Source organism: Rutilus rutilus, assembly GCF_951802725.1.
Source record: "Rutilus rutilus genome assembly, chromosome: 18".
Classification (NCBI taxonomy): domain Eukaryota; kingdom Metazoa; phylum Chordata; class Actinopteri; order Cypriniformes; family Leuciscidae; genus Rutilus; species Rutilus rutilus.
Window position 1 is genome coordinate 10,537,272 of NC_140231.1, and position 24,974 is coordinate 10,562,245.

Consider the following 24,974-nt stretch of genomic DNA (forward strand, 5'->3'; position numbering starts at 1 on the left):
CGGCTGGTTTTAGAGGGGTTTTGACCATTTGTTTAGCTGCCCAAACTGGTGTTCTGCTGGTTTTAGCTGGTCTCGGCTGGTTTTAGAGGGGTTTTAGCCATTTGTTTAGCTGGCCAAACTGGTGTTCTGCTGGTTTTAGCTGGTCTCGGCTGGTTTTAGCCATTTTTTTTAGCTGGCCAAACTGGTGTTCTGCTGGTTTTATCTGGTCTCGGCTGGTTTTAGAGGGGTTTTGGCCATTTGTTTAGCTGGCCAAACTGGTGTTCTGCTGGTTTTAGCTGGTCCAACTAAATAAATTAGCCAAAACCCTTCTAAAAGCAGCCAAGGTTGGGCTGGTTTTAGCTGTGTTGTTTCAACAGAGGCTCTTGCTTTTGTCACTTGTGTGTTCATCAAGTTTTTGTCAGTTGATTCACACTTCCATTATACACATATCACTTCACACGCTCTTTGAACATGCTCATGTTTGTCAATGTGATATTGTGACGCATATTTTATTCTGGGGGGAAAAAAACTGCTGAAACAAAGGCTTTTGTGTTGTTAAATTTGGAACAGATTTTAGTTCTGGCTTAAAGGATTTTATTTTACAGCAATAAGACTTTATGGACTCGTGAAAGGAAACTCAGAGGAGTTAAACAGGTCTAGTTTTGTTCCATTATCGGCCCAGCACTTCTGCTACTATTTGGCAGAAGCCCAGAATCCTTGTGGCCTCGCACAGCCTTGAGAAGTTGAGCAAAACAAGGAAGCTCATGAGTTGTTAATACTGAGTAGTATTTCTTGCAAGATTGCAAACTAAAACATGAAGTGTCATATTTAAGATTTCACTGCCAAGAGAGAAAGGAAAAACCACTGCAATAAGTATGTTGACATTTGAGCTAAATCTGATTTCAGGATGCCACAAACTTCCTGAGAAAGCTTGCTTTTCCACCGGGTCAAGGTCAGTTTTAAAAGAATATTCAGGCAGACCGTCCCATAACTCGAAAGTACCATTGCTATGTTTCTTTGTCCAGTTTGTGTTCCAGTCATTTCCTGTGGAGTGTTTCCTCTCTCTAGCTGCTGCCTAAAGAGTTCTGTTTGTTTTTGGTATTATATCATTTTCTTCGCCTAAATTAGTTTAAATACTTCAACATCCCACCCAGGTGGTCTTGTATTACTCCCATTGCTATTGTTTTCCTTCAAAGATTCCATAAATTTAACTCAATGCATTTTCCACTTTTGCCTGATTAGCATTCTTAGAACCTGCCATTGGTTCGACAAACAAGTAGCCCCGCCTCCAAACCGTGCCATTGGTTGAGCCAGTTTACAAAATACTTTAATAGCTTTGATTGTAGTTTAAATGAGTTTATCATAGAGGTCAATCAAAAAAAAAAACATTATTTTTATCACCAAATGTAAAAGTATATACGCCAAAACAAGCTATTAGCATACATACTAAAATATAGGCTACTTAGCATTGTTTTCAGCTTCTCTCTCTCTCGCCTTGTGAAAAAGATGTAGTATACACTTTAGAGAACATTTAACTATTTAGAAAAATGATATAGGCTACTTTCAATAAATATACTTAAGTAAGAATAGAATGTAATGATTTGGAGACTTATTGCATGTAATTTACTATTAAATGAAAATGTATTGTTTAAATGTATATTTAATGTAATTAGGCTAGTTGAACTTAATAGTGCTTTTGACCCACTTTTAGCACATTCAAAGTATATAAACTTTAAATGTAATAATATAAAACACACAAGAGTGTATTCACACTCTTTTTCACAAGAGTGTGTTCACTTTGTTAGTACAGCATTTTAAATGAGCCTTTTAACAGCAAGATGGCACAATGTGTTCACTGGTCACTCGCACAGATAAGACTTTTGTTGATAATTCAATTTGTTATGTAAAAGTAGGCTATCTGTTAACTTTCACAATGGCTCAGCAGGAACCATGATGAGCTGTGAACTAATCTGTGCATGAGTGTTTATTTCCATCACAGAATAAGAGTCTGAATATTAAGCCACTGTTTATTTCTGGCTATATCATATGAAACTAATTTACAAATCTATTTTATTTGCGTATTTAGAGAATGTTGAAGCACATCTCAGCTGTCATATCTCAGAGAAACTGAAGGATAAATCGACTGACGAAACCTGTGGAGCTTGACACTGACAAAAAAAATGTTAAAGGCAACAGCGCCTCCATGAGGTCTTTTAAAGCCAGTGTGAGGAAGAATGCTTCCTGTGTGTGTGTGTGTGTGTGTGTGTGTGTGTGTGTGTGTGTGTGTGTGTGTGTGTGTGTGTGTGTGTGTGTGTGTGTGTGTGTGTGTGTGTGTGTGTGTGTGTGTGTGTGCGCTAAAGAGGTATTTCGTTGCAAACTCCACTAAAAGTACCGAATTTTTTATATTGTTGAAGTAAGCAGATCATATCATGACTTTGTGTTTTGAGCATTAGTGTGTATATTCAGAGCCATATGAGAAACAAGAAACAATTGACCTTGACTGTGGCTTGATGGCACAATTCATAATTTCTTCAAAATGTTATTATACTGTATATTTATAAAGCATATAATTTCTCCAAAACTATTATTTGAATCCAATATACAATTATTCATTATATAGGCCCTACATTACATATATTGCTACTTTTGTTATACATACAGTGTATATGTGTGTGTGTATATATATATATATATATATATATATATATATATATATATATATATAACATAAACGTTTGTGTTTATATAACGTGTGTGTTACACAAATATTAGTGCTGTCAAATCGATTAATCGCAATTAATCACATCTAACCTAAAAGGTGTTTATGTATTATATGTGCGTATATGTATATATATATATATGTGTGTGTATACATATGATATACACTTATTAGACATATATTATATAAACAAACTTTTATGTTAGATGTGATTAATCACAATTAATCAATCTGACAGCACTAATATATGTTTAGAGTTAGAAAATATAAAGCTTATGGATGAAATGAGAAGAATGATGATATTATAATGATACTACTGTTGTTTTTTCCTTAAAAATCCATTTTAACCTTCAAACTTTCCTCATTTTAAGGTTTCAAGTTACAAAATTGAAAACATGAAAACTACACTTCTTTTTTTTTTCTCGTCAAGAAATCTTTTATCAGTTCATTATAATAACAAATAATTCATTATATTTATGCAGTTATAATTCTATATAATCACAATATTACTTATTGCCTTTTCTATCGTCTTATTCATTCATTCATTCACCAAAGGATGACCATTCAGAATTCAGAAGATGGTGGCTCCATGTCTTCAGGCTATATTTTAAAATCTTTTAAACATGATTAGGGGGGAAACAACAGAAAAACTATATTGAGTTGCTTCAGATACACATTCTTCTACAATGACCTGAAAGAATAAAAATACAAATGCAAGAGGCTGTTTCTAATGGTGGTGCGGTGTGACCTCCTGCTTTCACATATCCTCTCAGGACTGATGCGGGACAGCAACATTTGTTCTGTCACAAGACCACGTGGAAATAATCAAATTCTCAAGAACATGAATCACTATTGTAAAGTTTGTATTTGTTGCCCTCCGCTTAAGAAATGAGAGCTGGCCAGTAACTGATATCAAATTGTTAAATAACTTGTAATAATATTAATAAAAAAGACTATTATGAGGATATTTTGTCGTATGTTTTCAGTTTTCTGGTGTCAGCAAGAGCAGGAAAAATGAAATGTCACAGCCATTGTCTCGTGGATCACGTGGACACTCCCCCTGCTGGAGAACAACATATAACTATTTTGCATTGTTTATTATATAAATATTTTAATATCTTTTAGCCTATACATTTAATAACAATCTCATCTAATATTTTCAGAAAACGACTGTACTGGCCAACAAGACCAGTGTTTACAATCGGAAAATGTACATTTTTAGAGGGGAATTTCATACATATATTATAGACCAGACATTCTATTTTGAAACATTCTATTTAAAAAATAATAAGACAAAATATTAAATATGTCACGTCAGACTAGTAATGCAAATCTTTAGAGGGTTCGCTGCTTATTTTATGCATTCAAAATGGGCTATTTTATTGAAGAACAGCACGCATGCTCTGTACTGTAGGCTACATATGGATTTTGTCTTGAAATGCTGATTTCAAGGCTCCATGTTGAAATTGTGTTGTATATTTCGTGATCACTGTTAGTCACTGGGTTAAATTAAACCGCGAGCATGTTTCCACAGGCAAATTTTGTGTACAATGCATAACATATATTAAAGTTCTTTTGGCAAATGGAGTTAAGCCACACCTAGATCCTGCCCTATTTTCACAAAAAGGCACAAGCTTTTCTTCAGCTACGTTTATGTGTGTGCCGGTGCTGTTAGTACCCGGCTGTGTAACTTGATAGGGGGCATCGAGAGGGATAAGGGAATGTTGAGTTGCAATGGAGCAGAGTACGATACAGGTAAACTGAATTACAACTTTAAACTGTTACTTTGTTGCAGCTCAAGGCGCTCGGCGCGCGAGCTCGAAATGCGCTTTGTTTTTAAAAATTAAAATCCTATATTTTTTTACCCGCTGTTCCCGCGACACGTCGTAATATTTGAAGTTCGCTAAAATGCCGAATTGATTCCTATCCAATAAGCCAACGAAGACTTGAAAATATTGCCTCATATTTCGCCGAGAAACTTTTATTTGTTTCGAAATGTATTTGAAATTTCCTCGACGCTGTGTGTTTTTTGTGTGCCGATTTATTGTTATATCAAGAGCGCGTGCGTTTGATATTTCGATTTTTTTCGTTAATGATTAATTTCTTTGTGTGTCGTGTTGACTACCTAGATTCTCCCTCTTTTGCCCCCCACCCCCACATTTCACGTTTGCCAAGCAGATTTTGTTTTAATTTCTTTATTAAAAACGATACGAATCGAGCCCACGATTTTAAAGGGAAAGCTGCATTGTTAATATTCACGATCTGTCGACACATTTTTTCGATGAAATCCCGCGAATATTAAGCCTGATTTTAAATGAAACTTCTAGGAAGAGGTAAACTTGGTGGAGCTGCTGATTTTATTTGAGATAACGAAGTTTTTTCGTCAAACTTAAGTTATTTGATCGTTACACGAGCCGTGATGTTATTATTTTTTTAAATGTTGTATTTAGCAACAATAACATCGTTTATTTTATTCCAATGCTTTTAATATCAAGAGATTATTCGTGTTGGCTAGAAATGCTAGGCTACAGCAGTTGCCTACATTTTTGTCATGATATATGAGACTTTTATGTATGTGGCAGTAGGAAGTTGGCTGAAATATGTTGTTTCACATATTGAGTGAATACCAGTATTATTAGCTTCAGAGAGCACCCGGATTGAGGATGTTGTTTATCACTGTTTTTTTATTTTATAATTTTTTTTAAATGATCGTTTATAAAATATAATCAATTTTCATTCTCATGATCAGCAACTCTGATATGAGTCATTTTTCATTATGCATGCTAATAAATGTAAAAAAAATTGGGCTTAGTAAAAACTCCAAGGTCATTTTGGTTATTCTTTCTAAGTCTTTCTCAAGCTCTCCATGTAATATTTTTTGGGATTGGGATGAAACAGTGCTCGTTGGAGTATATAAAGTGAAAAGTTGACTGTCACAGACGTGTATTGTGGTTTAACTGTAAGACTAGTTCTCTTTTTTTACCAGTAGGCGCTCGACATGTGGACGCCGAGTGTTGTGGCTTCTGATTGGTCGGTTTTTCGGTGAAAATGTGGGTTACCAGTGGGGGTGGGGCAGGGGTGATTGACCCTCGTGAACGGGTACTGTGATTGACATGTTGAGTTAAAGTAATGAGAGTATGTCATGCACAGGCCAGGGTCAAGAGGCAATGCAATATTACTATGGAAAACAGATGACAAACAATGCTGTGCATGTGTGAATTGTCCACTTATAAAATGCATAAGGATAAATTAAATAATTTCCATGTGCATATTGCATTATTTATCTTTTTTCACTCATATTTTCATGTCGATACCAATCATGACAACGAAAACAGAAAGGTCGCCTATAGTTGAAGAGCTTATTACTTTACGATTTATTAACTGTGTTTGAAAATAGTTTGTAGTGCTGACATTAATAACTTTTATAGTTTAAGTTAAGATATTTACTTCAAATTATGTATTTTACCATAGTTAAAAATATAGGCTTTCATCCATACATAACCACCCTCGTAAAATATCTAATATCAAATATTATTATTATTATTATTATATTTTATTATTTATTTTTAAAACACTTTTACAATGCTAATACAACAACAACAACATTTCAGTAAGTTATTAAAACAACAACAAATATTGATACTAGTATAAAAACATTTAAATGTTATTAAAATAACATAAAAGAATACATTTAAACACTATTATACATTCATGCTTTTAACCAAAAACAAGTTATCAGCTAAATTATCTTCAGTATGTAAAAGATAAATGAATCAAACTTAATATGTATATACATACTGTATCAGTATAGCCTCCACATTTATTGTCAATTTGATCTAATATCAAGATATCTATCAGCAAATGAATTCATTTTGTTTCAGATAAATAAATTCTAATTAGCCTTTTGCATTATTTATACCTTTAACTATTTTGTTTTATTTATTTGTAAATCTTTTAGTATGCTAATACAATAACTTTTTAAATAAGATATTACAATAACAATAGAACATTTTAATGTTATAAATATAATTTAAATGAATATAGTTAAACACTATTCTACATTCATGCTTTTGACCAAAAATATGTTATCAACTGAATTATCTTCATTATGTTGAAGATAAAATGAACCAATCTTCATATGTGTATATATATATTTCTTTGAATATCACAAACAAAAACACAGAATATTTAGTGTAGCATTCACATTTATTGTTACGGTTTTTATATTTGATAGCCGAAAACCATGTTTTGGCATCATCTCTGTGGGATTTGTATGTTTTACTTTCTGCAACTCAAATAATAGCAAAATCTTAGTGTTTTTCCATTGCTATCAGGCCATTCCTAAGTAGATTAATACATTGGAATGTGTTTTCAACCATGGAAACTTTACCAAACGATTGTGAGTGGGTTACGTGAATGATTAGTTCATGTGTAATTTGCCCCACTCTATAGGATGTTTTTGTCTCTGATGTTTAGCAAAAAACAATCCTGCTAGAAGTCGAGATGTCGAATATTTTTGTCTTAGCGCTCAGCTGATTTGAGAAGACAGCGACGCTGTCATGTGAGTCACGTGAAGGGTGTTTGCATGTGTGTTTTTGAGCTCCGTATATGCATACGTTTCCTACCAGAGCTCTGACTGTTATGAAGTGTTTGTGCAATGACAACACTTCTATTTGCTTAAAATATCTCCGCAGGAGCAAATTCCAACTGAAATGAATGAATTGATGAGTTGTTTTTTAACCACAGACTGCTTGTGATCTTGTGTAGGCTAACTTATAATTTTGTCCTCTGACTCATTAAAGAGACGGTTCACCCAAAAATAAAAATTCGGTCATTATTTACTCAGCCTCAAGTCGTTCCAAACCTGTATGAGTTTCTTTCTTCAGCTGAACACAAAAGAAGATATTTTGACTTCCATAGCTTTTTCTTTTTCCCCATACTGTGGATGTCAATGGGGTCCATAAACAGTTTGGTTACCCATATCAAAATATCTTCTTGTGTGTTCAGCAGAAGAAAGAAATTTGACAATTTTCTTTTTTGGCTGAACTATCCCTTTAATACTGAAGGTATTTAAGATGTTTTCTCACAGCTGCGCATGATTTATTTATTTATTTTCTCATATGTGCATTCAGTCGTGTGTTCATTCCCTAACCTGTTTTCTTTTGTGCGCTCTTGTCTTGATCAGTGGTTAGGTGCTCCTAGCTGCCTTCGAGGCTCCTTTGCCTTTTATAAGTCAGTGGGTTGCAAGCAGGAATCCGGGGGTGCGACTCGGGTCTGGGAGCTCGGGGAGTTCTACTTCATGCGCTGTGGCCCTCAGGAGCCGGTGTGTATAGCGGAGGTCACATTGCTGTGGGAAGATCAGACGCAGCGCCGCCTGCTGGCCAGTTCTAGACTCTACTTCTTACCTGAGGACACTCCGAAGGGCAGAGCGGTGGAGCATGGAGAGGTGAGAGAGAAGAGGGAAAGATACAGAAATAACCTGTGGTTAAGAGGGAAGTGTGCATGAGCGCCACATTAATTACTACGTATTATCAGTTTGAATGTGGATATCCACAGCGTTTTGTACATGCATAGTAATTTAACAGATTTTGCAGTTGTGTGTTGTAAACAATTTTACGTTACCGGATGTAAACCGCGCAACGACTAATTTACGCAATTGACGTAATCGATTACGTCGATTCCAGCCCTTATACATACACACGCACACGCACACACACACACACACACACGCGCACGCATGTAGTATCAGTGTTGGTTGTAATGCATTTATGGCTGTGAAACGATTAATTGCATCCAAAATAAAAGTTTGTGATACACATATATATATATATATATATATATATATATATATATATATATGTGTATCACAAACTTTTATTTTGGATGCAATTAATTGTTTCACAGCCCTAATTGCATTGCTAAGTAGTGACTGTAATTTAATTACTTTTCCCTTGAAAAAGTAAAGTAAGGGTGTACTCTGATGTAATTGCATTAAATACTGTATAGACAATTCTATTTAAAACAACGGTGGATTTAACATCGATATTTATTTATGAGGGGCCTTACAAGCCAAAATCCATTCTTCTACTGTCACACTCTTACATTCCCCTTTCACATTCATACATTTCTACTCTCACACACACTTACATTCCCCTTTCACATTCATACATTTCTACTCTCACACACACTTACATTCTCCTTTCACATACATACATTTCTACTCTCACATTCACATACATTCTCCTTTCACATACATACATTTCTACTCTCACATTCACATACATTCTCCTTTCACATACATACATTTCTACTCTCACATTCACATACATTCTCCTTTCACATTCATACATTTCTACTCTCACATTCACATACATTCTCCTTTCACATACATACATTTCTACTCTCACACACGCTTACATTCTCCTTTCACATACATACATTTCTACTCTCACATTCACATACATTCTCCTTTCACATTCATACATTTCTACTCTCACACACAATTACATTCTCCTTTCACATACATACATTTCTACTCTCACACACGCTTACATTCTCCTTTCACATACATACATTTCTACTCTCACACACACTTACATTCCCCTTTCACATACATACATTTCTACTCTCACACTCACATACATTCTCTTTTCACATACATACATTTCTACTCTCACACTCACATACATTCTCCTTTCACATTCATACATTTCTACTCTCACACACACTTACATTCACCTTTCACATACATACATTTCTACTCTCACACACAATTACATTCTCCTTTCACATACATACATTTCTACTCTCACACACGCTTACATTCTCCTTTCACATACATTTCTACTCTCACATTCACATACATTCTCCTTTCACATTCATACATTTCTACTCACACACACTTACATTCTCCTTTCACATACATACATTTCTACTCACACACACTTACATTCTCCTTTCACATTCATACATTTCTACTCACACACACTTACATTCTCCTTTCACATTCATACATTTCTACTCTCACACACACACTTACATTCTCCTTTCACATTCATACATTTCTACTCTCACACACACACTTACATTCTCCTTTCACATTCATACATTTCTACTCTCACACACACTTACGTTCTCCTTTCACATACATACATTTCTACTCTCACACACACTTACGTTCTCCTTTCACATACATACATTTCTACTCTCACATTCACATACATAAATACATTTCTATACGCACACACACATACATTCTGCTCTCACACACTTTCACATATTTATTTATGTATATCTTTTTTGGTATTCATTAATTCCTCTTTAAGCAGGAAGTCACACTCAGACCAGGAAATACATATGTAAGACTTGCTCAGCTCTTCATCACAACTTTACAATGATTCTATTCAAAGTAATCTTGTTTTCTTTTCAAGTACAGTTTTTACTTTTTGGAGTAAGTAGCAATGAACATGAAATCAGAAAGAATATTTTTTAATAATGTGCTGGAATGTACTGACCATATGCAAAGAGAAACAGATTATTGTGTGCATGATAGGCTGCAACTCTGTGATCACATTCAAACTCTATGTGGATTTCGGTCAGTCTCAAGATTTGTTGAGGATTCAAGAAATAGAGCAGAAGTAAATACATTGTTTACACACTTCATATTTATTCCATAACTTCAAATCAAGACATGACCAAGTCGTCTTCACTAGGTGCCGACTGGGTCACTTGACTTACAAGTATTCTTTTATTTTTTTTATTGATAGGCAAAGTTCCTTTATGTCTCTCGTGTCAAGTTATTTGACTGTCAAATATATTCTTATATTCATATAGATATTTTTATGACATTGCTATAAAACGCTTTTATTCAGAAACATGTTTACATGGAATATTTCAAAATGTATCACCCGAATGTATTTTAGATTTTCTATCTTATGTCAAGTTGAAATGTTTTATATAATAATTAAAATTGTATGGATTATGATATTGACCTTGTGTTTGCCATGTAAATAGTGTTTTCCTCGATGCTAACATGGCGTTAAATTTAATAAACAAATATCAATATTTAACGTTTAACATTAAAATGTTTCTAATGTAACCTTCTTCCTTTAAATGCTCAATACAAGAATTAATGATGGAATTTTATGTTATTTCATTTTTAGGGTAAGTCCTTACTGAAGTATAAAAAAATAAATAAAAATAAAATAAAAATAACTTTAACAAAAATAATGTGCATTTTTATTTTCAGCTTTGTTTTATCATTTTCAACTTTGATAATAAGAACCTTTAGTAATTGTGCACCAATAATTATGCCTGAGCACCGAATCTGCACATAAGAACTGTTACCAAAGGCTTTTTTTTTTTGCCAAGTAGTTTACAATCCAGTGATGGACAATAAACATGCATACAAGACTTTAAGAAAAGGTTCTGTAAAAATTATTATTGGTGCCTTAATTATTTAAAACATTAATAGATATATAGAAATGATGTGATAATACTTGTTAGGAACGTGCATCCACACATCACAGCTTTATGTTTTATGTAACTTTAAGTGTTGTCTCTTGAACGTGGCCTGAGAATGACATACAAAAGAGAATGTAAAATCAAATCCCTCTTTCTGTGGTATTATATACAACTGAAAAACTGCTGTTAAATGATTAACTAGCAATAATTTTAGTAGCCGAATGATTGAAGGGGCTCTTATTACTCTGAACATAAAATGAAGAAGAGTTTTTGAATTAGTAATGAACATAAACTAGTTATTTAGGAGAATCCAGTCATATGTGGACCACAACTTTCAAGACTCCTCTCAGATTCTTTCATCTGAAGTCGAAAGATACTCATTCATTTGCTGTAAGAAGCATTCATGGCTAAACTAGACAGCATTTTAAACAATGTCCCTTGTAATGTTTTACTTCTTCATAATGTGTTTAGAACAAAAGGCCATTTTCTAACAAAATAAATGAGTAAGGAGAAATACTAAAGCTTTCCAGGGTTTTCATTGTATACAATAGAATGTGAGAATGTCGCATAGATAAGCATCTAAATGTCAACTGGGCTTTTACCCCACTTTTTCTTTTAAAGCAGTTGGTTGGTTGTTTTTGCCTGAGGTTATGTGTCTCTTGTTAACTAGTATAACATAGGAAAAAGGGAGAGGCTTCTCTAGCATTCAACAAAGGTGTTAAAATACTTCAGGCCATTAAGCCAAACCCGATCCTGCCTGTAAGCTCATGTGAAGGTATGAGATGCGTCGTTTCGCCCTGTGGACTTTACTTTGCATTTCTTTGCGCAGGATGAGGTCCTCGCTGTATCAAAAAAGATTGTAGTCAGAGTGGAGGATCTGGTGAAGTGGACTTGTCAGGAACCGCCACAGTGGAAGCACAGCAGTCCAAACGTTCACGAGCCTCTGATAGGGTGTGATGGCTCACAAGATGCTAGTTCTCCACAGGAAGGAAAAACGGAGAGTGACGGTGAGTAATGAAAAAAAGTTCGAAAAAAGAAAGTTCGATACAATGTACTCATTGTGTTCAATGTTGTATTGCAAAACACTTGCTGATATTGAGGTGGGATATGGGTAAGGTTAGGACAGGTTTGGTGGTACGGCTAGGTTTAAGGGTGGGTTAAGGGGTCAACAGTGTAATTATAGATGTAAATACATGCAGGTATTTTTTTAAATATAAGTGCAATGTAAAAACATGTATGTACACTAAGTGCTTTGCATCAAAATATAAATTTAAATGTCAATTACATAGTAGTTAAATACACTTAATAGAAAGTGGGTCCTTTATCAGCTTGGCTCATGAATATTAAATGTGTTGTCTTGTAATTAATATTCAACAGGCCCAGGTGTCTTGCCTTATTTGTTGAGAGGCAGATAGACATGAATGTTGACTGGAATTTTTCATTTTATGTATTTTGTTTACTCTTGATGAAGAATTATTGACACGTAAATTTTTTTTGATCGTTTTCTGTTATATTGAGTTTCTTTATTTCTTTATATATATATATATATATATATATATATATATATATATATATATATATATATATATATATATATATATATATATATATATATATATATATATATATATATATAAGAAATAAAGAAACTCAATATAACAGAAAACGATCAAATTTTTTTTATATATATATATATATATATGCTTTCAATTGAATAAGCTTTCAATAATTGTATTTTGTGTGCTTTTGTCATTTATTTTTATATATATATATATATATATATATATATATATATATATCATTTAAAAAAATATATATATATTTATATTCACCTTAATTCTTTATTTCAGTTTTAGTTTTATTTAGCTTAAGTTGAAGAATGAAAATCATGGGAGTTTTAATTTTTTCAAAAGTTTTAAGTTTTTCATCCAAATCTTTGTTTTATCTCAGCTTTATTTCAATTAACCAACCATTTTTAATAACTTTTGGTTAATAAATGCAAAATCGCAAAGTACATCTTGCCTTATTTTCTTATGAAACTTGTGTTGTTTGAGTTAGGCTTTTGTCAGGAAGTGAATAAAGAGGAAGGCTTATGAAATTGTCCATTGTGTCTGTTTTTCAGCCTAAAGGCAACTCAACGCACGTCACATTATAGTTAAGTATAAGTAAGAGTGAAATGTGTGAATAGGAACTTGTAGGCAGCATTTTGTGAGATTGTGATAGAATAGAAATGACATTTTCTATTTTTAAAATAAAAACAGAGAACTACTTTTCATTTCAGGGGGGACCCGAAAGGGAATCATTCAGATTATTGTGGTTCAGCTTACAAAAATGTAAAATTGCCTTATTCATAATATTTTGCAAACAACCCTGGAGTGTGATAATATAGTCGAGCCCAGGGATTGTAGCTAATACTGAATGAGTATATTTTCTATTTAAATATATCGTTTTTTTTGTTTGTTTTTTTTGCACGTGAGCATTAAAGCTGTTGTGAGGGTGTTGTTGACACTGGTACTGATCATTATTTGAACGTAGGCTAATGTATGGACTGACTTTTGTGTTCTCTTTCAGACGAGTCTCTAGAAGTACAGCAGAAGGTGAAGGTCCTCAGTTACCCCCAGTACTGCCGCTTCCGTTCCCTTCAAAGCCGCGTCCCGGATCAGGCTAGCTGCCCTGGTCTGCAGGACCCCCATCTGCTGGCTCTGGGGGGAATAAAAGTGGCCCTCCAAAACACACGAGTCCTCTACTGTCGGGATACCTTCAACCACCCTACTCTAGACAGCAATGCTAGCATACTGACACAGCTTGGTGAGTAATACAATCTTGCTGGATTGTGACAGGGCTAGGTTAAAAATATCGATTTCTCGATTTTAATCAACTCTCATTTGAATGAACCCCAAGAATTAGGGATGCACCGAAATTTTGGCCTCCGAAAATCCGTGTCTGTAAAGATAAACAGAGCAGAGTCTGTCACGGACCCATTTTTAACCGTGCCCCGATTAATCGAGATCGAGATGACATGAAATCGAATCTCAAGCTTGTGAATCTTAATCGAATCCTAACATTTTGTGTCAATACCCAGCCCTATTATTCATAAACGTTGCTGTGATGTGGCAGGCTAATATAGTTGTCAAATATGTAGACCGTTAACTCAATTAAAGACAACCAAAATGACTATTAGATCAATTGGATGGTAAAACACAGTGTACATCCTAGGTAAAAGGCTGATTTGTGAGTTTTAGGGTTGTCAAAAGTACCGGTACTTCAGTACTAAGTCGTTACTTAAACTTTAAAAGCATAACGGCACCAGCCTTTCTGCAGTACCAGTAGTACCAAGCACCGAGTCAATCCGTTACCCCAGATAGGTGGCCGCTTTCAAACGCTTCCATGCATATTTGTGCTCTGGTAAACCGTCAAAGGTTTCTATTTACAATGTGCTTTTGCAGTATTGAACTTTTTAGCCAATCACAGACACGTTTGTTGAGTGCATGAACGTAATGGGCTTAGACAGAATAAGTTAGTTAGTATGGCTCAATACGCCAGAGTTTGCACAGTGTGAGCTCCAACCACCAAAGTATAAAGATGCTGTAAATAACAGATTAATTGTGCAATATAGACTGTGGTCCGTGAGCTTGCGCCGTGGCTGAACTGAAGAGATATCAGTTTCACGGATTATAAAGGAACTGCTCTTTGTTCACTTTCAGCATTTTTCATGCTGCTAAGTACACACTGCAAAGCATAATAAAATGCGGGACGGAATATGAAATTGGGATGTTTGACAACAGATTGTACAAAAAAGAATCTGGTATGTCAAAATAGATCTGTGCATAAGTTTTAGTGTAAGTGCAGTAGACCTGTTACCTGTTCTGTTACCTGTAAAGTTTCTTCATTTTTAAATGTATTACTAACTTTTAATTAAAAAACATTGTTGGTGCAATGTTTATTTAACTGAATAATACTTGAAGGCTACATACTAATGTTTTAATAAGGTATGCACCAATGTATCAGCCGATAAATAAGCTATTTTATCCATTGGCCAAATTTAAAGCTGTTAAAGAAAATGAATGCATTAACAGTAGAAGAACGCAATGTTAAATCAGGCTCTGTCTGACCATATGAATCACCCGTAGTTCAAGCCAGGGTTGCCAGGTCCACTGTTTTTTAATTGCTTTGTGCTTTGTTACTTCTGATAAGAAAAGTCTCAGCTTTAATATGATGTCCTTTTTATCATGAAATTTGACACATTTTTGATGCTCTTAAATGTGAAGTTTCAGATCCCTGTTGTGAAGTTACAGATCCCTGTAGAGCACGTCATGTCTTCCTCTATAATACATATATAGAGCGAAATGGAACAAAGAAAAAAACCATGAACATCAAAAGGCATGTTGAATGATACAGTGAAACTTACCGCTCTAGTAATCACTCTTGTGTTTCAACCTTGGAAAGAAGTCAATAAAACGGCTTGTGAACAATGCCACTTAATGTTCCGTTAACCTCAGGAAAGTTAGCTAATGTTCACAGTTCATTAGTGAGCTATAAAAAAACACTAGAGAGGCGCTTATTTACTGTTAAGTATACATGCATGTTTTAATAAATTAGTCATGAAGACACGTTTATGAAAACTACCTTATGTGTAAGTGAGCTGGAGCTTATTTACTGTTAATTATACATGTGTTTGAATAAATTAGTCATGAAGACGCATGTTTATGTGCAACTGAGCTGTAAGTATACAAACATTTCAGTTGTTATTTTAGTGTAATTGTTATATCTGAAAATGCATTTCAGTTGAATATAATATTTTAACCTCTAATATTACAGTAATGTACCATATGAGAGGGTTCCCTGTGTAGTTTACAGCATTAGTTGGGAGAGCAACTTTTTGTTTTCCCTTAAGAAAATCAAACTATCGGTATTGGCAGATAAAATCTAAATCGGTATCGGCAGATAAAGTTAGTATCGGTGCATCTGTAGTTTCAATGTATCATTTACTTATCTTTAATACATGAAATTGGTTCATTTTTAATGCTATTTAATATTAAAAATTTTCAAAAAGTTAAAAAAAAATATTTAAACAAAAAAGTCACAATGGTTTTTGCTCTGGTACTGAAACTGGTGCAAAAAAAAAAAAAAAAAAACGTGAAATTTGACTAGTATTGGTACTGTGACAACCCTACAAATACAATATTTTCTGAACTGAGAAATACTTAAAGGCTACCTGCTGCTCTCTTTTTTTTTTTTAAATGTAATTCATTCACTTTAATATTTAACTAGAAAAGAGTGTGTTAAATATTGTATTAGTTTGTACTTTATTAACATTGAGAAAAGTTTTATTAGTTGTATCTCATTGTACTAATGGCACTGAGATCTTTCAGAATAACCACACAAAACACTACAGGAAAGAATCAAATGGGACTGTTAACTTTGTTTTGTACATTGATTTTGCATGTTATGACAAAAAGCTAAAAAAGTTAAGTATTGTTGCCTAAAGATGATTTATGTTTCTGTCCCAGGATGCTCCTCTCTCAGTCTGAAGGGGAGACCTCGTAAAAGAAAGGGCAGGGATGGCCAAGGATCCGATCAGCTAAACAATAACAATTTATCAGAGTCATGGATGGAAAGAATGAAGGTATGCTGTGTAAAGTTTGCTACTCAGTTTGTTCTATAGACTTGTTTATGAATACAGATCGGATAGCCAAACAGGATGTTTTAAGATTTTGAACAAATAGTGAAGAATACTGTGATGTCACTGAGTGCTTCCTGTTTTGTTTTAACTTTGAGATCTTGACTTCCTTTCACACCATTTGTGACACTGTTTGCCAATTTTATCATAATTTTAGGTTTAAAAAAAAACTGAACTTGGGTAAAAATGTATATTGTATTCTATGAAAGAGTTAAAAGCCATTTAATAAACAATCCTGATCATAGATTAATCAACATTACAACAATTGAAAATAAAAAATATACAAGGCTGATAATACTGTATTAAATATACTTTATTTGAGAACACTGCGGTTTTCCATGCTTCTAACTACAATATTAAATATTGTAATGTGAGTAGCTAGTTAGCCAGGGTTGGCAACTTTTGAGTTTAGTTTGGAGCGAGAATTATTGTTTTATTATTATTTATTTATTATTTTTAAATATTTTCTCAAGGAAAGAATCTCTTAACTAATGCTTTAAATAAACATGCATTGCCTGCAGATATTTTTTTTCTTACACTTAAAAAGCGATTTACACCTTTACAAATCTTCTCTTGCGCATGCAAATTTAATTTACGCTTGCGAACTTATGTACACTTTCACAAATCTTACCCTGTGTATGCGATTCTTTATGGCATCATATTACTTCATAGTAGACCTCCTGGGAAAACTAGGTTTCTGCTGGAAGAGGTGTTAACGAGCCCAGTAGGGGGCGCTGCTCACCCTGGGGTCTGTGTTGGTCCTAACGCCCCAGTATAGTGATGGGGACACTATACTGTAAAAAAGATCGGATGAAACGTTAAACTGCCCAAATTTGCCCATTGGCCTCTGTTCATCATGGCCTCCTAATTATCTCCACATAAACCAATTGGCTTCATCACGGTCTCCTCTCCACCAATAAGCTGGTGTGTGGTGGGCGTTCTGGTGCAATATGGCTGCCGTCGCATCATCCAGGTGGATGCTGCACATTGGTGATGGTTGAGGAGATTCCCCCTTCTATGTAAAGCACTTTGAGTACCCAGAAAAGCACTATATAAATGTAACAAATTATAATAATAATAATTATTATTATTATTACAGGGAGCCCTGTCAGCTGATATTATTATTATTATTATTATTATTATTATTATTATTATTATTATTATTATTATTAAAGGTTTAAATTAACTCAAATTAATATTAGTTGCCTTAGAACTAATATTATAAATATTAGTTACCCTTAGGGATGCACAATAAATTGGCCAGCATGTTGGTATCAGCCGATATATGTTCGTTTTTTAATGTAATCTTTATCAGCCTGAAATGTATTATTATTTCTTTTTAAATTGGCCGATATATTTATTAAAGCCGATAAATAATGTATTATTTTCTTCAACTGAGACACTTTTCGCTTTTCGCTATTATCACTTCGAAAATGGAAAACACAGACTTGCGATGCAAATGTTGCACTTAACTGTCATGTAGGCTATATAAAATTATAATGAGAACATTGTAATTGTGTGCTTGGGACATGGCTTTTAATGGTGAGACTTTTGTCTATGTAATCCACTCTCAAAATGTATATAATAATGTGGATTTAGATTTATCGGCCAATATATCATTTATCAGCTTTCAAATATAAAGAATTATTGGTTATCGGTATCGGCAAAAAATGTCATATCGGTGCATCCCTAGTTACCGTGTAAAACTGCTTTGAGTACAAATACTACGTTTCTCAATGCAGTCTAAACATCTTCGGTGATTGACGTGCAGATGGGGGTCAGCAGCTTATATACAGTGACCCTGTATGGTTTGGGGAAAACGTGATTGGTACAGACTGGTCCAATCAAGAGGTTGCAGGTCTTCATTGGTTTAATTAAAACCCATACCTTGTCAATACGTGTGTTCGACTTCATGCGGTGCTCTCACGATTCTTGATGTCATACGCCAAACAGTATGTACAGCACACTGACTTTTTTAATTTGGCATGAGATTTACTTGGGCAATGTGAGACAGAGCCTAAAAGATTGTCACGTCATGAGAGTTGGCAACCCTGAGTTTAGCCAATGTTAGCTAACATTACCTATCCCGCTAGCTAGCTGGCCTGCAAAACTTCAAAACAGCTCTGCTTGCTGGGTAGTGTGAATTATTACAAATTCCTCTATAGAAATATGTGCCATTTCTTAGCACCCTCAAGCTTTGAATCGGATTTTAACGTCCAAAATCTGATTGGTGCAGTCACATTTACCACTTTTGATTGAATTTTCGGGGGCAAAATCCAGACATTTTAATGGAAATCCAGTTGGACATGCAGATTTCCCCGCGTTCACCAGGAGAAAGTTGCTCGGTCTGAGTGACTTTTGCACGAGCTGTGATTCATACATCGCTTACACTATTGATAGGCAATGTACCTTTTATTTGCTCAAAAAATGTTCTATTGTGAATTGTACGTGCCTTAATGTTTAGATCTTTTGCTATTAATTTGTCATTGTAGGAAAGATCCTCTAATGTGTTTTTTTTTTTTTTTTTCTGTAGGAGAATGTGATGGGCAGTGTGGAGATGCATTGGGATGGGAACTGGCTCCCACATCCAGAAGAGCAGCTCTTCCTGGATCAGCTATTTATCTTTATGGAGCGGAGGGGTTCCCCTATAAGCAAAGTTCCCAACCTGGGTTTCAAAAAGAGTATGTATGCATGACTGCTTTTACATGTGAAAAAACTGATCACCAGTCACTCACTAGAATAATTTCTCTGTAGTTTTTTTCCACCTTAACTTATTAATTAACCAAGCCGTTTTCCTATTTGCCCACAGTTGACCTTTTCCTCATGTATTCAGTTGTAAAAAGACTGGGGGGATATGAGAGGGTAAGTTTGTCATGTCGTTTCATTACTTGGCCCTGCTGAGTAAGCTGTAATCCATCATAATGGAATGAAAGCATTAGCGGTGAGCTCAGTAGTGTGAGTCAGAACCATTGTCCTCCCCATCGCCTGCAGGTGACATCGCACCGTTTGTGGAAGACCGTGTACAATGAGTTGGGTGGAAGCCCAGGCAGCACCAGCGCTGCCACCTGCACAAGGAGGCATTATGAAAGGTGAGCGTGAAGCTCTGATTACAGCAACAATTAATTCCTGCTGCTTCAGAGGGCTTTTCTCATCTAACTGAATGCCCACTTTCAATCAAATTCTAGGCTGATGCTCCCTTATGAACTGTATGTAAGGGGAGAAAACCCAGAACTTGGCAAGCCCAGAGCTACATCTTTCTCACCCACTACCATCAAAAAGACTGTACGGGGCAGAGGGGTGTCAAACAGCCCAAAAAAGAATGCAGTTACAAACCAGGTGAGGGTTTTATTTTCTATAGCACTAGAAAAGGGAAATGCTGACCCTTTTTTGTTCCATATATGCAAGATCTCTCAATAAGATGAGCTAAACATAATGTTTAGTCCATATTAGATCTGATTATGGTTTAAGAACCATGCTTTGTTCATACATGCCATTTGTCTGATATACTTTATTATGCCACACTACTGTAGAAAACCTCAAACAAAGCTCCAAAAGGTTTGAGGTCACAAATTTTGGTAAATCCAGTGATTTCTTTATTCTCAAAAACGCTTGCTGTATCATCCCGGTACCCGACTAATAAAATGAGCATAACTAAGATTACCTTTCTTTGCCCTACTACTTTTTTAGGCCTCACCGCCAGATGGTGTTGTTGTTGTTGTACGGAAAAGAGGAAGACCACCTGGAAAACGCAATGCTAAAGTTCTGGCCAGAGGCAGAGTTGGAAGACCGCCCTTGCATCCCAAACCTCCCTCAGAGCAACCAGAAAGACCCCATCAGGAAATCGTGCAGCCATTGACTATTTTTCAAGAACTGAAGCTCACCAACCATCCTCATGGCCAAGGTCTGGCCCTTGTACCCTCTAATACGGTGCTCCACCAACCCGTACTGGGACGAGATGTCAAGACGGAGACTGTAGAACCTCAAGCTCCCTCTTTTCTGTCGGTTCCTTGCAAGTTGCTGGCAGGTGGTTCCCTTGAAGGATTCAGTCCCACTAAAGGACTGTGTCCTTTGGACCTCTTTAGAGCCCGTCTCGGCCTCAATGGAGTGAGTGCTCATGAGGTAACTCCTCAAGATTCTTCTACGCCCCACCAGACAATTATGGTCCATCAGCCCAAAGTCAGTACACCCGAGACCCCTGAGAGTCTCCAGCACCAGTGTTCAGGGTGTAGTTTGGATGCCTCGTCCCAAAACGGAGGACTGGCCATGACCAGAGCTCCCCTGCCCCCTCTTAGGATCCTTCCGCTTGACATCGGCTGTAGCCTACAGTTGCGTCAACTGATGCGCACCCGTCTTGGCTCGACACACATGAACACCTTCACCAAGAGACTTTCCGAAGTTCTGGCTCAGGATCTTGGCAAGACCTCCCAACCCAACGGGAGTGCACCTCAAGATCAATCCCTTCCACTGAACCTGAGCAAGAGAGCCATTACCAAGAGGTCTGCTGGAGACATGGAGTTCACAGAACTGCAAGGTCGGGATGTCCAGTCTATGACCAAGAGACCAAAGGTGGAAACTGAGGATCTCGGAGCATCTCTAAAGTGGAATGGCATGTCCTTTCTGGTGCCTTTGAACCAAGATGAGCCAGCTGATCTTAGCTCTCCTAGCAGGGCCAGAGCTTTAGTTCAGGACAGGACCACTGTGGCTTTGACTCTTCCCGAAGCCACTTGTTTCTCTTTAGTGCCCAAATTGGATGTCCCCCTTGAAAATCCCTACAGTATTGGTGCTTCCCCAGACTCTCTACCTTGTATTTATCATATGAATCAAGGGGAAGACAAGACCAGCGTAAGCACAGTGACAGTTAAGAAAGAACCAGAGAGCGCATCTCTGGATCCAAATCTAGAACCTCAATCAAACAGTGACCTCTACTCGCAGCGTGTACCTACTGATGATCTCAAAGAGTCGGATGCAGTTTCCTCTCTCAAAGTACTCTCTAGTTCCCTCCTTTCGAAGCCATCTAGCTGTTAGCATGCAGGCATGGGAGCGTTACTAACTCTTGCATACTTTATCACTCCTCTCTGCTCTGCCTTTCCTTCAAACACGTTTGTGTTGTGTATGATCAAAGAGACAGTCCTGCAGATGCATTGCTATCTGCTAATTACCTGCTTTTAAAACACTACTAAACTTTGAACTGATGCAGGTGGCCATGGGTTTTTACCAAAGATAAGGTGCCTTGAACTTGATTATTCTATATTTTAGTACTTTTTAAGTTGAAACATATGCTGTAGATAGTGGATCATCAAGTGGCCAGCCAATAAAGGACATTTAATATGACTCATGGAGCATTTGATTTCTTAAAAAAAAAATACAGGTATTTAAGAAAAACATGGACACAGAATCTGGGTCTGGTTACTGTTGGATCCAGATATCAAAAACATTGGGACATCATTGCAGAAGATTTGGTCAGCTACTGTACTTTTTCCTTATAAATTGCTTTGTTTATAAATGGTCATTTGCTTTTATTTTATGATAAAGCAGTGTCATTTTGTGGGTGTAGGTCATACTCTCAGTTATTATTTATGTTTTACACCTTTATCTAGGTATTTCTTTACTGTTCTTAGGCAGTGTGAATTATTATATCTTTTTTTTTTTCTCTTCTCTTTGTGTATTTGTTGAACCTTGCTATTTAAGAAATGGGCTCCATATGACCTCTGTGCTGGATCTTATCATTATTTTCCCTAGCTACTCGTTTTAGAAACAATGTACTGTATTGTGCAAATGGTATGCATATTTTGGGTCCCAATGCAATTTTTTTTTTTTTTTTATCATTTAAAAATGCATTTAAATAACATATAGTCATATATTGTAGTTAATTACTATTTGTGTTCCTGATAAACCAACGAATGGTTTACCACAGACATCATTGATATGTGTTTACAGAGAGACTGATGTAGAACTGCCTGTTGTGAGAAAATGGGTTACTTAATTTGCTTTTCACTCCTCCTAGACCGACCTCTTGATGCAATGTATTTCACAGGTTTACAGATGACAAATTATATTTAATAATTTTCACTCGGTTTGCTAATGATTAATTACTTGTGTAAGACACATTTGTATGATCATTCTTTATTATTCTGTTGGTTGTATGTTTCTTTCATTTAATTTCTGTACTTGAAAGGCAGCCAAACAGAACGCTAATCCCTATTTAATGTTCTATAAACTGTTGTAATACCACCAGGTTAAAAAAAAATTATAATTCTTTTCTTATTTTGCATGCTATGCTAATGGAACATGGACTCTGTGACAGATTGTCACTGCAGACATGTTTAAACACTGAATATTTATAATAAAAAATATGTACTTGCATGCTGTTATTTTAATTGCTGAAAGATTCTTACACTTTAAAGAGATCACATAACTTATTTTACTGTAGTAACTATAGCTATTGTAAAATAAATGATTGTGATCTTTAAAGTGGCAGAAGCTTTGTCATTTCATTTGATTGATTTATTTGACAGTGGGGGCTAAATAGATCAAATAATCTAGTGAGGGCTAATGTGTTCAGTGGATTGTAGCCTACTTTTGTTAAAAACATTTCGATTTGTTCAGCTGACAAAACGCCTTTCCAAAAAACTTCAAATAGAGGTGTGAGCTTTGAAAATTGGATGTGATCTAGTACCTTTTATACAGCGCATGAAGACGGTAAATCTCTCCCTCACAGCCTTGCTTTCATTTGCGTAAAATTCAATATGGCTTCTTGCCCATTTAAGGTCTACTGCGGGATTTATGGTAGTAACAAACTGCATTAACTACACAGTGTATGGTAATTTTTTAAAGGGGAGGGCACTCTCAACTTTCTGTTGCAGCAGCCTGTGGCCACCAGGGTGCGATATCATCTCGTGTTTAAAGGCTATCGAATAACCTCTTACCAATATTGAACTTCCAAACATAAAGATGAACACATTTTCAGGCTTAATCAACATTTGCTACAAAGCTGATTTGTCCTTTGGGATTTGCTATAGATTCCGAGACCAGTCCCTAGAATCAAACTAGTCAAATTTGACTGTCAATCTAGAAAGTACTTCAGATAAGACAAAGTACTAGACGCAGTCTTTCATGAGAGGATTTTTGTTGTAGGACTGAATAAATTGCATGGTTCCCCTCCCCTCTCCTTTAATTTTTTGGACATAACCCACGGGTCTTTCCGCTGGTCAGGCTCTTTGTTTTAACTTAAAAGGCTCTCCATGGGTCTCGCTTTCATATGTCTGGTATGTGGATTGTATTTTCACAGAGCTGCTGTGCTGGTTTAACCCTTTACAACCATCTAACATATTACTAACTCTTACTTTCAAATATTTAAAATCCAAACTAAATGGAAAACATGAAAGTATTTGCATGCACAAAGACTTTAAGGTAGTATTTTCTTCCTAATTGTGACGTATATCAAGAGTAAGCGGCTTCTCGAACAAGGAAAAATGTAGGGTGGGACTTGATTTGTCCAAAGGGAATTGATTGGATGGATGTGGTTTATTACTGTGATCTCATATGAGTGACAGGATGTCCCGCCCTCGTGTCATCAAAGAAGAAAAGAGATGTCCCTGCAAGTGAGGGGGGAAGTTATTTTAATCGAAAATTACGATGACATTCGATGAATTAAAAAAGAACGTGCACAGATAAAGTACTTGCAGGTTTTATACTGCAGTTGTAAGTACTTTGTAAGTGAACATAACATCATACTTATTTTTGCACTTAATGTAGACTACTATGTTTAGCATTTTAAGTGTACTATGCTTAATGGTTAAAGAGTCCAGACTGGTAACCCGAAGGTCGTGGGTTAGATTCTCAACACCGGAAGGAAACCACTGAGATGCCCTTGAGAAAGACACCTAACCCCCAATTGCTCCCCAGGCGCCACAGCAAAATTGCTGCCCACTGCTCCGGATGTGTGTCCACGGTTTGCAGTGTGTGTTCACTACTCATTGCTCCTAATGTGAGTGCACTAACTTGGATGGATTAAAATGCAGAGGACAAAGTTACCATACTTCGTCACTTAATTTTTATACTTGAAATATTCCTTTAAAGCGGACCTATTACGCCCCTTTTTACAAGATGTAATATAAGTCTCAGTTGTCCCCA

General features: G+C 35.7%; 1 protein-coding gene across 1 annotated transcript; it reads left to right on the top strand.

Annotated features, from left to right (window-relative positions):
- Positions 1–4,318: 4,318 nt before the first annotated feature.
- Positions 4,319–23,204, top strand: LOC311276968 (uncharacterized protein). Its single transcript, XM_084387045.1, has 10 exons — positions 4,319–4,453; positions 7,884–8,144; positions 11,991–12,168; positions 13,733–13,969; positions 16,672–16,787; positions 19,375–19,522; positions 19,651–19,703; positions 19,833–19,930; positions 20,027–20,177; positions 20,529–23,204. Exons 1-10 carry the CDS (start codon positions 4,433–4,435, stop codon positions 21,864–21,866), a joined length of 2,601 nt encoding a protein of 866 aa, XP_084243171.1. The 5' UTR covers positions 4,319–4,432; the 3' UTR covers positions 21,867–23,204.
- The last annotated feature ends 1,770 nt before the right edge of the window (positions 23,205–24,974 follow it).